Consider the following 12,363-nt stretch of genomic DNA (forward strand, 5'->3'; position numbering starts at 1 on the left):
GTCAGGGAGCCGGGCTGTGGTCCCCAGGAGTCAGCAGGGAGGAAGCTGGGCACCCAGAGGGCTGTGTGTGTATGCGTGACAGCATCAGAGCCAGGATGGCAGCCAGCTCTGATGAAGCCTGGCCGGAGAGCCATGGCACCCCCCGCCCCAGAGAGGTCGTCACGACCCAGACGCTAGCCCTTCCGTCTTCCAGTCTGAGGCACTCACCCGGTTTTGGGGAGCCCCTACCAAACCCACCAATGATGCTGACCTCCATGGACTTCTCTGGCCTTCGTTATACCATGCCAGCCTCCCGGACCTCTTTCTGTCCCTGCCTGACTGCTCGTTGCTAACTCAGGCTTTGCGCTCTCAGGGCCCCTCTTCTGTCTCACCCACTACTCGTAAGCACCCTCCTCTATGTCTTCACAGCTTTCGTCATTAATTTACTTATAAGTCCGTGTGGTTGTCAAGGGGTCCATCATCCCCATTTAGGCCCGGGGTGGGGCAGGGACCTTGTCTGTCTGACTCACTCACTCTAGGCACAAAGGAGGTGCTCAGTGAGTTCTTGTTGAAATGGATGAATGAGGGGCGCCTGGGTGGCTCAGTCGGCTAAGCACCTGCCTTCGGCTCAGGTCATGGTCCCAGGGTCCTGGGATGGAACCCAGCGTTGGGTTCCCTGCTCAGTGGGGACCCTGCTTCTCCCTTTCCCTCCACTGACCCCCTTTTTTTTCTCTCTCTCTCGGCAAATAAATGAATAAAATCTTCAAAAGAGAAAAGGAAAGGAAAGGATGAATGAATTCAGTCAGCTCCTGAGATGTCATATCGTGACAGCTGGGCCACTGGGAGTTAGCCCATTACCACAATCAGATTTGGGCCTTCAAGTCATGTGGGAACATTGTTGTTGGCCAAATCCTCATTTTAGGTTTATTGACTTCTTTCCTATAACTCTGCCATGCTGTGACTGCCCTGCAAATTACTGTTCCTGGGGGCTTCGAGGAACAGGAATATGCCCACCAGAAACGTCCATGAGGCTAGTTACTCAGGAGGATTTGTAGAGAAGAGAAGCAATGGGGGGATGCATGGGCTTTGTGACTGGGGGTTGTGACCCATATCTCTGCTGACTTTCACTGAGTGAGCCCTCAGAGGGGCGTCCCAGGAGCAGATGCAGCTCTGCTGGGGTCAGGCAGACCCTCAGAGCAGAAGGAGACACATCTTCAAGTCATACTGAGATCATCACAACACGGTTTATTTCCTGGGAGTTTTCAATGTGGACTCCGTCAGCAGGAGGTTTCCACCTAGAATTTCGTGGGATTTTCAACTTTCCCAAGGAAGAGAATGGCCTCTGTGGCTCTGTTGATCAGCAGCAGCAGGAAGGGCCGATCGAAGCGGATGACGGTGTGAGAGGGGCCGTCCTTCGAGCGGACTATGAGCTTGGTGGCCGTGGCCGCGGCGGCTTCTGTGCCCTCCTCGCTGACGTCCAGCACAGCCTTGTGGGCGGCCTGCCAAGGGAAAAACAGATGTCAGCGGCCCCCTCAGAGGCAGAGCTACTTCACTGAGCCTCGGGCTTCTGCCTCGGGGATGGTGATGCCCCCTCCAGAGACCTCCAGCTCACTGCTCTCGATGCCGGGCATGGGGTGTGCACCTGTCGCTGAGATGGTGAACTGGATCTCTACGAGTCCAGTGGTTGCAAGTGCACACCAGAAAACTTAGGGCTGTGTCCCAGTTCTGCCACTTTATTGGCGTGGAGGTTACTTAGGGGCTGCTGATGTCATTTTCCAAATCTCTGAAAGGGTCATCGTCCTGGTGTATTTCCCACAAGGTCATGGGTGAATTAAAGAAGATCAGGCAAAGTACGGGTGCCACTGTATTGCTACAAGGTTGCCCAGGAGGTGCAGGGTGGTGTCATTACATAGTGGGCCCCTTCTGGGTCTTCTAGGGAAGAGACTTCACCAGGGGCTCATGCCCTCCCAAGCCTCAGGGGACCTGAGAACTTCAGGCAATTATAGCTGCTGCCGTTCGTATGTGCACATAAGTACATGGATGGGAAAATGATCATTACACTCAACATATGCCATTGGGACCTTTGTATTCTTTCCCTGGACACCAATGACAAAGCCCCCTTCAGTGACCCAGAACCAGTTCTGACCATTATAGTCTATCATCAAGATACATTTTTCGGTCAGGGATCAGAAACTCCTATGCAGACAAGAACCAGACTTTTTGGAAGAGCAGCGGGGACAGGCACAGAGGGCCCCTGGAGGGTTCCCTCTCCCTAAGAGGGGTGCTCACGGCTCAGGTCTGGCTGATGGATTCTACATAGAGGTTTGGGTTCACTGTTGTCATGTGGGAATTGGACTCAGTGATTTCTTTCAAGACAATCAGAAATCTCTCCTTTGAGGTACAGTAGCCTACATGGTAGAAACAGGCTCTGTCTTTTTCTTTTTAACATTGCAAGCCAAATACAGCACTTCTACAGGGTAGAAATGGCCCCCGGGCAGCCGATGTGACTTCAGTGTGAGGCCCCAGGATTCAGGGAGGTAAGGCCAAATGCCAGGTAGGCATTTGCTCATCTGTAGCAGGTCTCGAGGTGGAAGTGTTGCCTTCCTAGGACAGGTCTAATTTTCAAGGAACAGTAGCTGGATCTTAGGAAAGTTAATTGGAAGAGGGATGAAAGTTGCCTGTGTATCAGAAGGATGATGGCCATAAAGCCACAGGCGTGGAAACCTTGAAATTCAGCCCTACTTCTGCCATAGAGAGGTCACTTTGCCTCTCAGGGTCTATGTTTCCTTATCAATGAGATGTGAGGGCTCAATTAACCAGTCACCGTAGTCCTTTCCAGCTCAGGCAAATGTTCTCATGGGTTAACTCACTTTGGAAAGCTGCAGGAAGTCTCTCTTTGTAATTCCGGAAAAATCAGCATTTTTATCAAAGGCATCCCGGATGCCCATCTTTGGGAGAATGGTTTCTAGGTCATAGGAGGCAGAAATGGAGAATTTTGGAATGAACACCTCTATCCACCTGTAGAGATGGGGAGAAGGACAATGTGAGGTCACAAGCACTTTGGTCTCTAGCTCTGCTTCTCAGAGGCATTTTGGGAGACTTTGTTCTTCTTCTAGCTTTTGCTGGTTGCTGTTAAAGTAGTCAGCATATCCCAGACATCCAACCCAGGTTGCTCCGGAGGCAAGCCCCCTGGATGAGCAGGTCTGGCTTCATAGAGAAGTAAGAAGAGTGGGGGGAGAGTAATAAGGTAAAAGACAGATCATAGACAGGGGCCCAGCAAGGGGTCCTGTGGCAATGACCAGTGGGGGGCACCAGGCAGTGATGGACATTGTGTCCACCATCTCCCCTAGCCCTTCCTGAGACAAACCTTGCCAAACACTGAGAGCAGCAGAGTTCAGTAGAACTTTCTGCAAGGTTGGAAAGATTCTGTCTGTGCTGACCAGGATGTCGGCAACTGGCCACACGGGGAAAAACCCGTAGTTTTACCAATTTTTATTCATTTAAATTTAAATAACTGCATGGGGCTAGTAGTTGGACAACACAGCCCTGGAGTGCAGCATAATTTTTTTCCTTCCTCTGCAATGGTCTCCCTGAACCAAGAATGAAAAGCCCACATTTTCTGAGCATTTACTGTGTGTCAGGCACTGTCCCAGGCACTTTCACGAGCTTCATTTCCATTTTAAAGATGTTAAGATTATTTTATTCCTTTTCCCAAGGTCATGTACTTGGTAAGTCACAGAAATGAAAGCACAGAAGTGCTGGGTGGACACTTACATCTTCATTGATGGGCATCTAGCACAATGGACAGCTCTCTCTTCCTGGTTACGGTCCCCTGTGCTGGCCTGGCCATCTCCTCCCTGGTCCATCTGTCGCTCTTCACACACTGCCCCCTGCCCCTGCCTCCATGCTGCCTCCTCTGTCCAGCTGTGGTGGCAGTCAGAGCACAAATCTCTGAAGCATCCTATAATGTTCCTTGGTTCCCAGCTATGCCTCTTTGCCAACACTGTTTCCTTTACTGGGAGTGCCCTTCCCAATCCTATCTGTACCTTCACGTCCTACCTATGCTCCTGACTCACGTCATCATCTCCCTGAAGCCCGCCATGGATCCCAGCTAAAACTATATCTTTTTGCTCAGAAGCTCCTCAGCATACTGCCTGGGCTTCCCCTGGGGCACTGAACTTAGTCTTCTTGAGCTACGGTTAACCCTGTCCTGTCTTGTCTCCCCCTGGATCTTGGGCACCCGGGAATGGTGCCAACGAGGCCAAGAAAATATCGCTAAGAGACTGTACATAAGACTTTGACTTTCCTTTTTATCTTATGCTTAATAGTCTTTTGATGGTCTCCATAATAGATACAGAAATAATAATAATCTTACTATTAGCTAACATTATCGATCACATATGATCTTTCTGGCACTGTTCTAAGCACTTTTTAAATAGTAACTTGTTTTATCTTTTCAACAACTTCTGGGTTGAGTATCAGTATTACCCTCATTTTCTAGGTGACGATTGGTGCTTTTTTTTTTTTTTTTTTTCTGGTTTGTTTTTATGGAATCATTCCTTGGAATTTAATATCATATTGGCTGGTAGAGTGAGTTCTCCTGGGATGGAATCACTACAAGGACATAATAGTGTTGTGGGGTTATATTAGCTACATGGCCTTGGGCAATTCATCTCCCCTCCTAGAGCCTCTACTTCCTTGTCTATGGATGGGGATGATAGCACTCTTCGTCTGTCAGGTGATTGTGAAGTTCAAGTGAGACCACAGCCCCAAGTTCCCTTTCCAACAGGCAGCTGGGGCTCAGTTGGCATTCAAGGGCTGCTATCATGGTCTATCCCCTGTCCTTGGAGGTACCCCACCACTTGCCTCAGCCCCCAGGAGACTGACACAGATTCCCACCTTTTCTGGAGTAAGTGACCCCAATTCCTCAGTGTCCTGGCTGACAAGGCCTGTTCCAGCTGCTTCATCTTGCCCTGGCCAGGGAGGACAAAGAAGGCTGTAGTGTGTCTACCGTAGTCCATCTGCAGCACGGAGCAGTCCACTTTTGGGTCCACTCCAAAGGCAAACTCTTCCACCTGGTGCATCATTGGGACCTTCACAGTGGTCTTCTTGCCCACCAGGAATGGGGAGCTCTTCCTTGTAGAGCCAGGGTTAAAGGGCTTTTCCCACTTGGCTAGCATGGAGGGAGAAGAGAGGTCTTTACATCTAAGTACAGATAGTAAGTGGAGGACAACAAAAATGATGAAGTAAGGATCTCTGAAAACTCTCTCCTTCGTAAAAGCCATGAAAAAACTGCCCACAATGGTCAGAATAAACTTCTTTAGAATTCTGGAAATTAAACAAACTCTTTAAGCAGATTATGGGACAGTTTATTAAATGGAAGCAGCTAAATCTTGGTAAGAAATTGAGCTTTGTGGTGTTTTAACTTGCCCTAGTTCCATTCCTCTTGTACTAGCTCTTCAATAATAGCATTGAAAAATAATAGCCTGCATTTGTGGTGAAATCCAGCAGGCTGGCAGCCACTGAAGGGGAAAAAATAGGGCTGGAACCCATTCAAAGACTCATTCCCAGAGAACTGTTATTTGACCCATCTTGTGCTTCCCTGGAAGGCAACACTTGCAAAATTGCCTGTGTTTGATCTGATTTGGAGTTCAACCAAGGCAAAAAAGATTATTCCATGGAGGAAATTAGTCAAAAACAGTCACAGGTGATGATAAATTTTGCAGCTTCTGGAGGCAGTAAATAAAGTTGGGACAAACAACAGATTAATCAAGAAGGTTAACAGGATGGGTTGGGAGCAGGGTGGCATCTGCAAATATGACAGAGTAAGGACCTCTGTATATTTCCCCTTCCATTAGGACAATAATAAAAATTGGCAAAGATATTCAGAATCAGCTTTTTTGGAACTCTGGAAATTAACCAAAGGCTTATGGCTACCTGGGGAGAGTTAATTCAAGAAAAATGGCTGAATCTCAAGAACAGTCAACTTTATGGTTATTTTAACCTGTGCCAGTTCCACCCTCTGCTCTCCAGCTCAGCAGTAGCCTTGAAAAATAGCAGCCTATATTCCCCAAATCATTGACAGAATAACTTTCAAAGACTCATTTTTATCGCTTGACCTCTGTAGTTATCTGGAAGACCCCCATTTCCAAGGTTGACTGCTGCTCACTCAGTGCTAAAGCCTTCTTCTCAGGGGGTTGGAAATTTTTGTTAGAAACAATTACAGGCAAGTGTTTTAGTTTCATTGTTGTCCTGGTGAGGATAACAGATGGGACGAACCACAGAGTGATCAAAAGTTCTGAAAGGAGACGCTGAAGACAAAGATGTCCTTAGGACATTTGGATAGTTCCACAATATCCTGGGCATTTTGAGGCTGCATGCATGTATATACCTGGATGTATATTTGAGAAAAAATGTGAGAAGGCTCTAAGTTCCTACTTATGGCTGACTTTGAGGATTTGCATAAACAGAAAGTGAAGACTGAGTCAGATTTATAAACTGGCTGGGTGAGTGTTGATGGCACATTCCGCTATGTACACAAAAGCTCTCAGCAAAGACTAAGAGATTTATTTGTTTTAGACACATATGGAATCTCTGCCCAAACATAGTTAACCACTTAACTAAACAAGAAGACCCTTTGGTGGCCACACATCACAAAGTATAAACTTCAATTATTTCAGAAAAATCACTAAACAAACAACTATTGAAACAAGAAAAAACAATCAGTCCTTGAAAGGGTGAGAATCTGATTCTCAGAGTTGTTGCACTACATAATTTTAAAAATCTAGCTCTTACAAAAAAAAAATGGAGACATAAAAAAGAAAGTATAGACCATACAATCTACTAATATCAAAAATAAGAGAAGAAACAATGCCATAGATCTTGTGGACATTAAAAGGAAAAGAAAGGAATACTACAAACAACTCTATGCCCACCAACTTGATAACCTAGATGAGATACTCCAATTTGTTAATGCATAAGAAGAAATAGACATATGAATAGGCCTATATCTATTAAAGAAATTGACAATAATTAATAACTTTCCAAAACAGGATTCCAAAACAGATGGATTCACTGGTGAAGTCTACCAAACATTTAAGGAAGAAATTATATCAATTCTTACAATGTTTTTCAGAGGATAGAAACAGAGAAAATACTTCCTAACTTGTTCCATGAAGCCCGCATTATTTTAATACCCAAATCAGACAAAGACATAGCAAGAAAGGAAAACTACAGACCCATATCTGTCATGAACATAGAAGCAAAAATGCTCCACAAAAATATTAGCAATCAAATTTGATAATGTATAAAAATAATTATACACCACAATCAAATGGGGTTTATCCCAGGTTTGTAAGGCTGGTTCGACATTTGAAAATAAATTAATGTAATCCATCATCAAGAAGCTAAGCAAGAAAAAGTAATCATTATCAATAAATGAAGCAAAAGCATTTGACAAAATCTAACACCCATCATAGTAAAAATTCTCAGTAAACTAGAAGTAAAAGAGAACCTCCTCAATTTGTTTTAAAATATCTACAAAAAGCCTATAGCTAACGTCAGACTTAATGGTGAGAAATGCAAAGCTTTTCCACTAAGTTCAGATATAATACAAGGATGTCCCCTCTTGCCACTCCTTTTCGGTATTTTACTGGAAGTTCTAGCTAATGCAATAAGATAAAAAAAAAGAAACAAAAAGTATACAGATTGGGAAGGCAGACATAAAACTGTCTTTGTTCACAGATGATATGATCGTCTATGTAGAAAATCCAAGAGCTGACAAACAAAAGAACTCCTGGAACTCGTAAGTGATTAAAGCAAGGTTGTAAGATATAAGGTTAATATGCAAAAGTTGATGCTTTTCCATATGCCATCAATGAACGAATGGAATTTGACATTAAAAACACAATACCATTTACATTTGCATCCAAAAACAACTTAGACATTTAGCAAAATATGTATAAGATCTATTGGAGAAAATTATAAAACTCTGATGAATAAAATCAAAGCACTAAATGAATGGAAAGATATTCCAGACTCAATATTGTTACAATGTCAGTTCTTCCCAATTTGATCTATAGATTCAATGCAATCTCAATCAAAACCTTAGCAGATTGTATTATAGATATTAATAAACTAATACTAAAGTTTATATAAAAAAACAAAAGACCCAGAATAGTCAACACAGTATTGAAGGAGAAGAACAATGTTGGAGGACTGACAATAACCAACTTCAAGATTTACTCTAAAGTTATGGTGCTCAAGATAGTCTGGTATTGGTGAACAACAGACGGACAGATCAATGGAACAGAGAGCTTACAAATAGACCCATGTAAATACAGTCAACTGATCTTTGACAAAAGAGTAAAGGCACAAAGGAGTGGAGTGAAAAGAGCTTTTTCCACAAATGGTGTTGAGACAGCAGCATTTATATGCAAAGAAAAACAAAGGAATCTAGACACACACTTTTTATCTTTCACTGAAACTAACTCAAAATGGATCACAGACCTAAAGGTAAAACACAGAACTGTAAAACACCTAGAAGATAATATAGGAGAAAAACTAGATGACTTTGGGTATGGCAACAATTTTTAGAACACCAAAGGCATGATCCCTGAGAGGAATCAGTGATAAGCTGAACTTCATTAAAATTTAAAACTTCTACTCTGTGAAAGACAATGTCAACAGAATGAAAAGCCAGACGACCTCCTAGGAGAAAATATGCACCTGATAAGACTGTTATCCAAAAATGTACAAAGAACTCTTAAAACTTAGATAAGAAAACAAGTAACAGGATTTTAAAAAGTGGGCCAAAACCCTGAACAAATAGATCACCAAAGAAGATAGGCAGATGGCAGATAAACATGAAAAGAAGCTCCATATCCTATGTCATCAGGGATATGCAAATTGAAACAACCACAACGCACCCGTTTACACGGCCCGCATCTGGAGCACCCGTTTACACGGCCCGCGTCTGGAACACTGACAGCACCAAATGCAGGAGAGGATGGGAAACCACAGGGCCTCCCCCACTGCTGGTGGGAATGCAAGATGGTAGAGGCACTTTGAAGGACAGTCTGGTGGTTTCTTCCCAAACCAGCACTCTTGCCGTACAATCCTGCAAGCAAGCTCCTTGGTAGAAGGAATTGAAAACTACGTCCACACAAAACCCTCCATGTATTATATGATTCTATTTATAGAAAATGTCCAGGAAAGGTAAATCTACGAAGACAGAAAGTAGATTGCTTGTTTCTGGTGAAGGAAGAGCAGAAATGAAGCGAGTCTCAGGGATAGAGAGTCTCTTTTGGAGGTGATGAGAATGTTCTGGAATTACGTAGTGGAGGTATTTGTACAACCTTGTGGATGTACCAAAACCCAAACCCACTGAATTGTGCAATTTAACTTGGCAGATTTTGTGGTAGGTGGATTATATTTCAATAAAAAAAATACGATTAAATTAAATGGAACAGCATATATAAAGCACAGGAAAATTAGAAGGGGCTCACGGCATGTTAATTCCTTTTCCTTCCCTGACCTCCTTACACAATGGATGGATACATGGGTGGGAAGCTGAAGAGGCAGATAGAGGGAAAGAGAAGTGGGGGAGGGTTGAATGGCAGGGGGAGAAAGGAAGGGAAGGAGAGAGAAAGGGAGGAGGGGGGGATGGTACAGTAGTGTCCCTGACGATTCTGCCGAAGTTGGCTCTGTCATCATCCATCCCGGTCGCACAGAGGCTCGCACACATCAGGCTCTCAATACAGGAGAGATCTTTAAAGTAAGGCAGCCAGAATCATGAAGCAAGTAAGGGGAACATGGAGCATTCAGACCCAGGGCTGTCTGACTTCAAAGCCCATGTCCGCTCCGCTGCAGCAGTGTGTTTGTAAACTGCAACGTTCTAGACTGACGCGCTGAGGGGGGTGTCTGTCAATGGCAATCATCCAGGCCTGTCTGCCCTTGCGCACCTCTAGAAGTGCTCTGGCCTGTGGATTTCCCTCTGAAGCGGGGTTGTCAGAGAACTCTGCACCCCTCCTCGAAACCTTCTGGAGGTACCAAGGACGCTGGTGGGAGCAAGAGACGAGGTCCTTACAAGCTCATTTCCAGAAGATTTTCCCCGTGGGCTGCCCACTGAGCCCAATGTCAGCCCCTCGGGACACATAACCAGACTATCCAAGGTCAGAGCTGAACGAGGCCCCGTCATCAATCCACTGAAGCGGAGAGCGGGACTAGGATGTGGCCACAGTCACGCAGCCAGCTTGTTACAAGACTGGTCCGAATCCAGACTTCCCACTCCCTGACTGTGCTGTCTAGGGTTTGTTTAGCTTGCTTATTCAACTGGAGAGTGAAGGGGAACCAAGATTAAAATAAAAATCAAGCCCTCGGAGCCTTACCTTTAAAGAAAATGTGGTTCACCAGGACCATGACCGTCAGAGGTTCAAGGCCTTGGATTAAGTCCACCACCTTCCCTTTGGTCTCCTTCTCCACATAGCTGTTGATCTTCTCCCGGGCAGTGGAGGTGCTTGAGAAATCGATAGAAAAGGTTTTGGACTCATACAGCCTCTTGATGTTGTCCAAGAAATTTGCCTGCAGCTTCAGCTCCTTTTTGAGGAAGAGGACACTCCCCATCCTCAGGTCCAGGTCTGCGCTGGGGACTCTGAGCAACTGGAGCAGGTGCTGGAAGGCCTGGTGCATGGCGGGCTCTGGCACGTGCGTGAGGTTGAACCCCAGGCTCTGGAGGATCTGGGTCTTGGTGGCTGAGCGGGCCCCAAGGGATAGCATGGCCAGGGAAGCGGAGACACTCAGTGGGGAGAAGAAGACGTTCTGGTCCGGAGTCTTCAAAACCAGCCTCCGGTACAGGCGGAAGGCAAAGTTGGTGTTGCTGGAGGACAGCCAGGAGGCAGCCGTGCTCCTTGAGGAGGACGGGCAGAGGGATCCCTTGCCCGGGGTCCCGGGTGGGGGCACACAGCGGATTACAGCGCAGATGCTGACAACAAGGAAAACTCCATAAAAGGCCGATGCCATTTTGAAACGAGCTAAGTCTGCAAGAGAAGAAAGAACCATCGAGGGAAGGTGAGCGGAGCGTCTGGCCACCGAATCCGAGACCTGGCAACACCCCTCCCCTTTCAAGACAGAATGGGGACAGGCTGGACGGTGAACAGGGCAGTTCACTCTGTAATCTCATTGGCTCTCATGAACGAGAGGCAGGTAGTATCGTTGTCTTTAGCTTACAAACAAGCAAACAGGCCTCAGAGACATTGTGTCACTGACCTCAGGCCACCCAACTAGTTTGCGTTCTGTCTGGGATTCAAAGTCAGGTCTTAAATCCCGAATCTCAGCTCCCACGCTCTTTGCTGTTTCTGTTTGGTAGGCTTCCCGTTCAGAAAGGAAGACAGTAGAACCAGGCTGCAAAGTCCCAATCTTAGCAGCCACCGAAAGGCATCCTCTTATCCCTCAGAGATCCCTCGAGATATTCTTGGTCCCTTTTGTGTTGAACTGATCATTTCCTTGCCGTGGCTGCCCACTCCCAGCCACAGGCATTTGCTGGCAGTGTCACTGTCCTTCAGCAGGCTGGCCTGGGACCATCGTCCTCAGGGGCCTTGAGGACAGGTGTCTCGTTGCTGGTGGGCTGCTAGCTCTAGCTGTGAATGCCTGGCCCCTGCACGCCCCGTCCAGCTAGACTGATGCACCAGGATCATTTTGGACTAGGCGAGCTGGAGGCAGGTGGAAATGCTGGTCGTTCTGGAACGGAGCAGGGTTGGACTACATCTCACTCTGAGGCTCACAATGGGCAAGTTTTAGCTTCTCTGGACTTCGGTTTTCTTTTTGGCTCTGGGGGGGGATGGTCTGTACCGTATCTAGGTATTCAGAGGATCAAGCGTGATGAGGTCACTGGTCCCTGTAGGGACAGTCCTAAGGACCTAGCCATGCTCCCAATAACCTTTTGGTCGAAATGCAATTTATGTAAATCGAGTAATACTTGATCACACCAGATGTGATGAAGAGCAGAAGGAACTATACAAAGAATCTTTTTGCCAAGTGAGTAATTCCTTGGCGAAACTGCAAAACCATCCCCATGGCCGTTTATCTAATTGGGCGATTTTTGTCTTATAGGCAGGGGCACGTGAGGCAGGCTGCAGAGACGGGGCCGCTGGGAGGAGGTACAGACTTGATTCTGCCCACAAGACCCACAGAGAGAATGCTGAGGAGTGCTTCTGTCCAAAAGGAATGTCCAAGGACTGTTCTGGGAGCCACACGAGTCCTTCCCTGCTCCGCCTCGGGCACACGGCCCCATGTAGGGGCGGCAGAAGACGCTTTGTGCCCTGGCCTGTGTGGAAGGGTGTTCAACCAGGGTGGAAGGGACTGAAAGAAGGAACTTGGGACGAAAAC

The 12,363-nt window shown here is 46.3% G+C and overlaps 1 protein-coding gene across 1 annotated transcript; it reads right to left on the minus strand.

The window, feature by feature from the left end:
* Nucleotides 1-1,210: 1,210 nt before the first annotated feature.
* LOC101673481 (serpin A9) lies at nt 1,211-11,134 on the minus strand. The gene is made up of 4 exons (XM_004754752.2): nt 10,368-11,134; nt 4,879-5,152; nt 2,850-2,997; nt 1,211-1,478 (listed from the first exon to the last, which is right to left on the minus strand). The coding sequence occupies exons 1-4, from the start codon at nt 11,035-11,037 to the stop codon at nt 1,275-1,277; spliced, it is 1,296 nt and encodes a 431-aa protein (XP_004754809.2). The 5' UTR covers nt 11,038-11,134; the 3' UTR covers nt 1,211-1,274.
* Nucleotides 11,135-12,363: the final 1,229 nt, after the last annotated feature.

Source organism: Mustela putorius, unplaced genomic scaffold (assembly GCF_011764305.1).
Source record: "Mustela putorius furo isolate JIRA1106 unplaced genomic scaffold, ASM1176430v1.1 tig00000129_pilon_pilon_pilon, whole genome shotgun sequence".
Classification (NCBI taxonomy): Eukaryota; Metazoa; Chordata; class Mammalia; order Carnivora; family Mustelidae; genus Mustela; species Mustela putorius.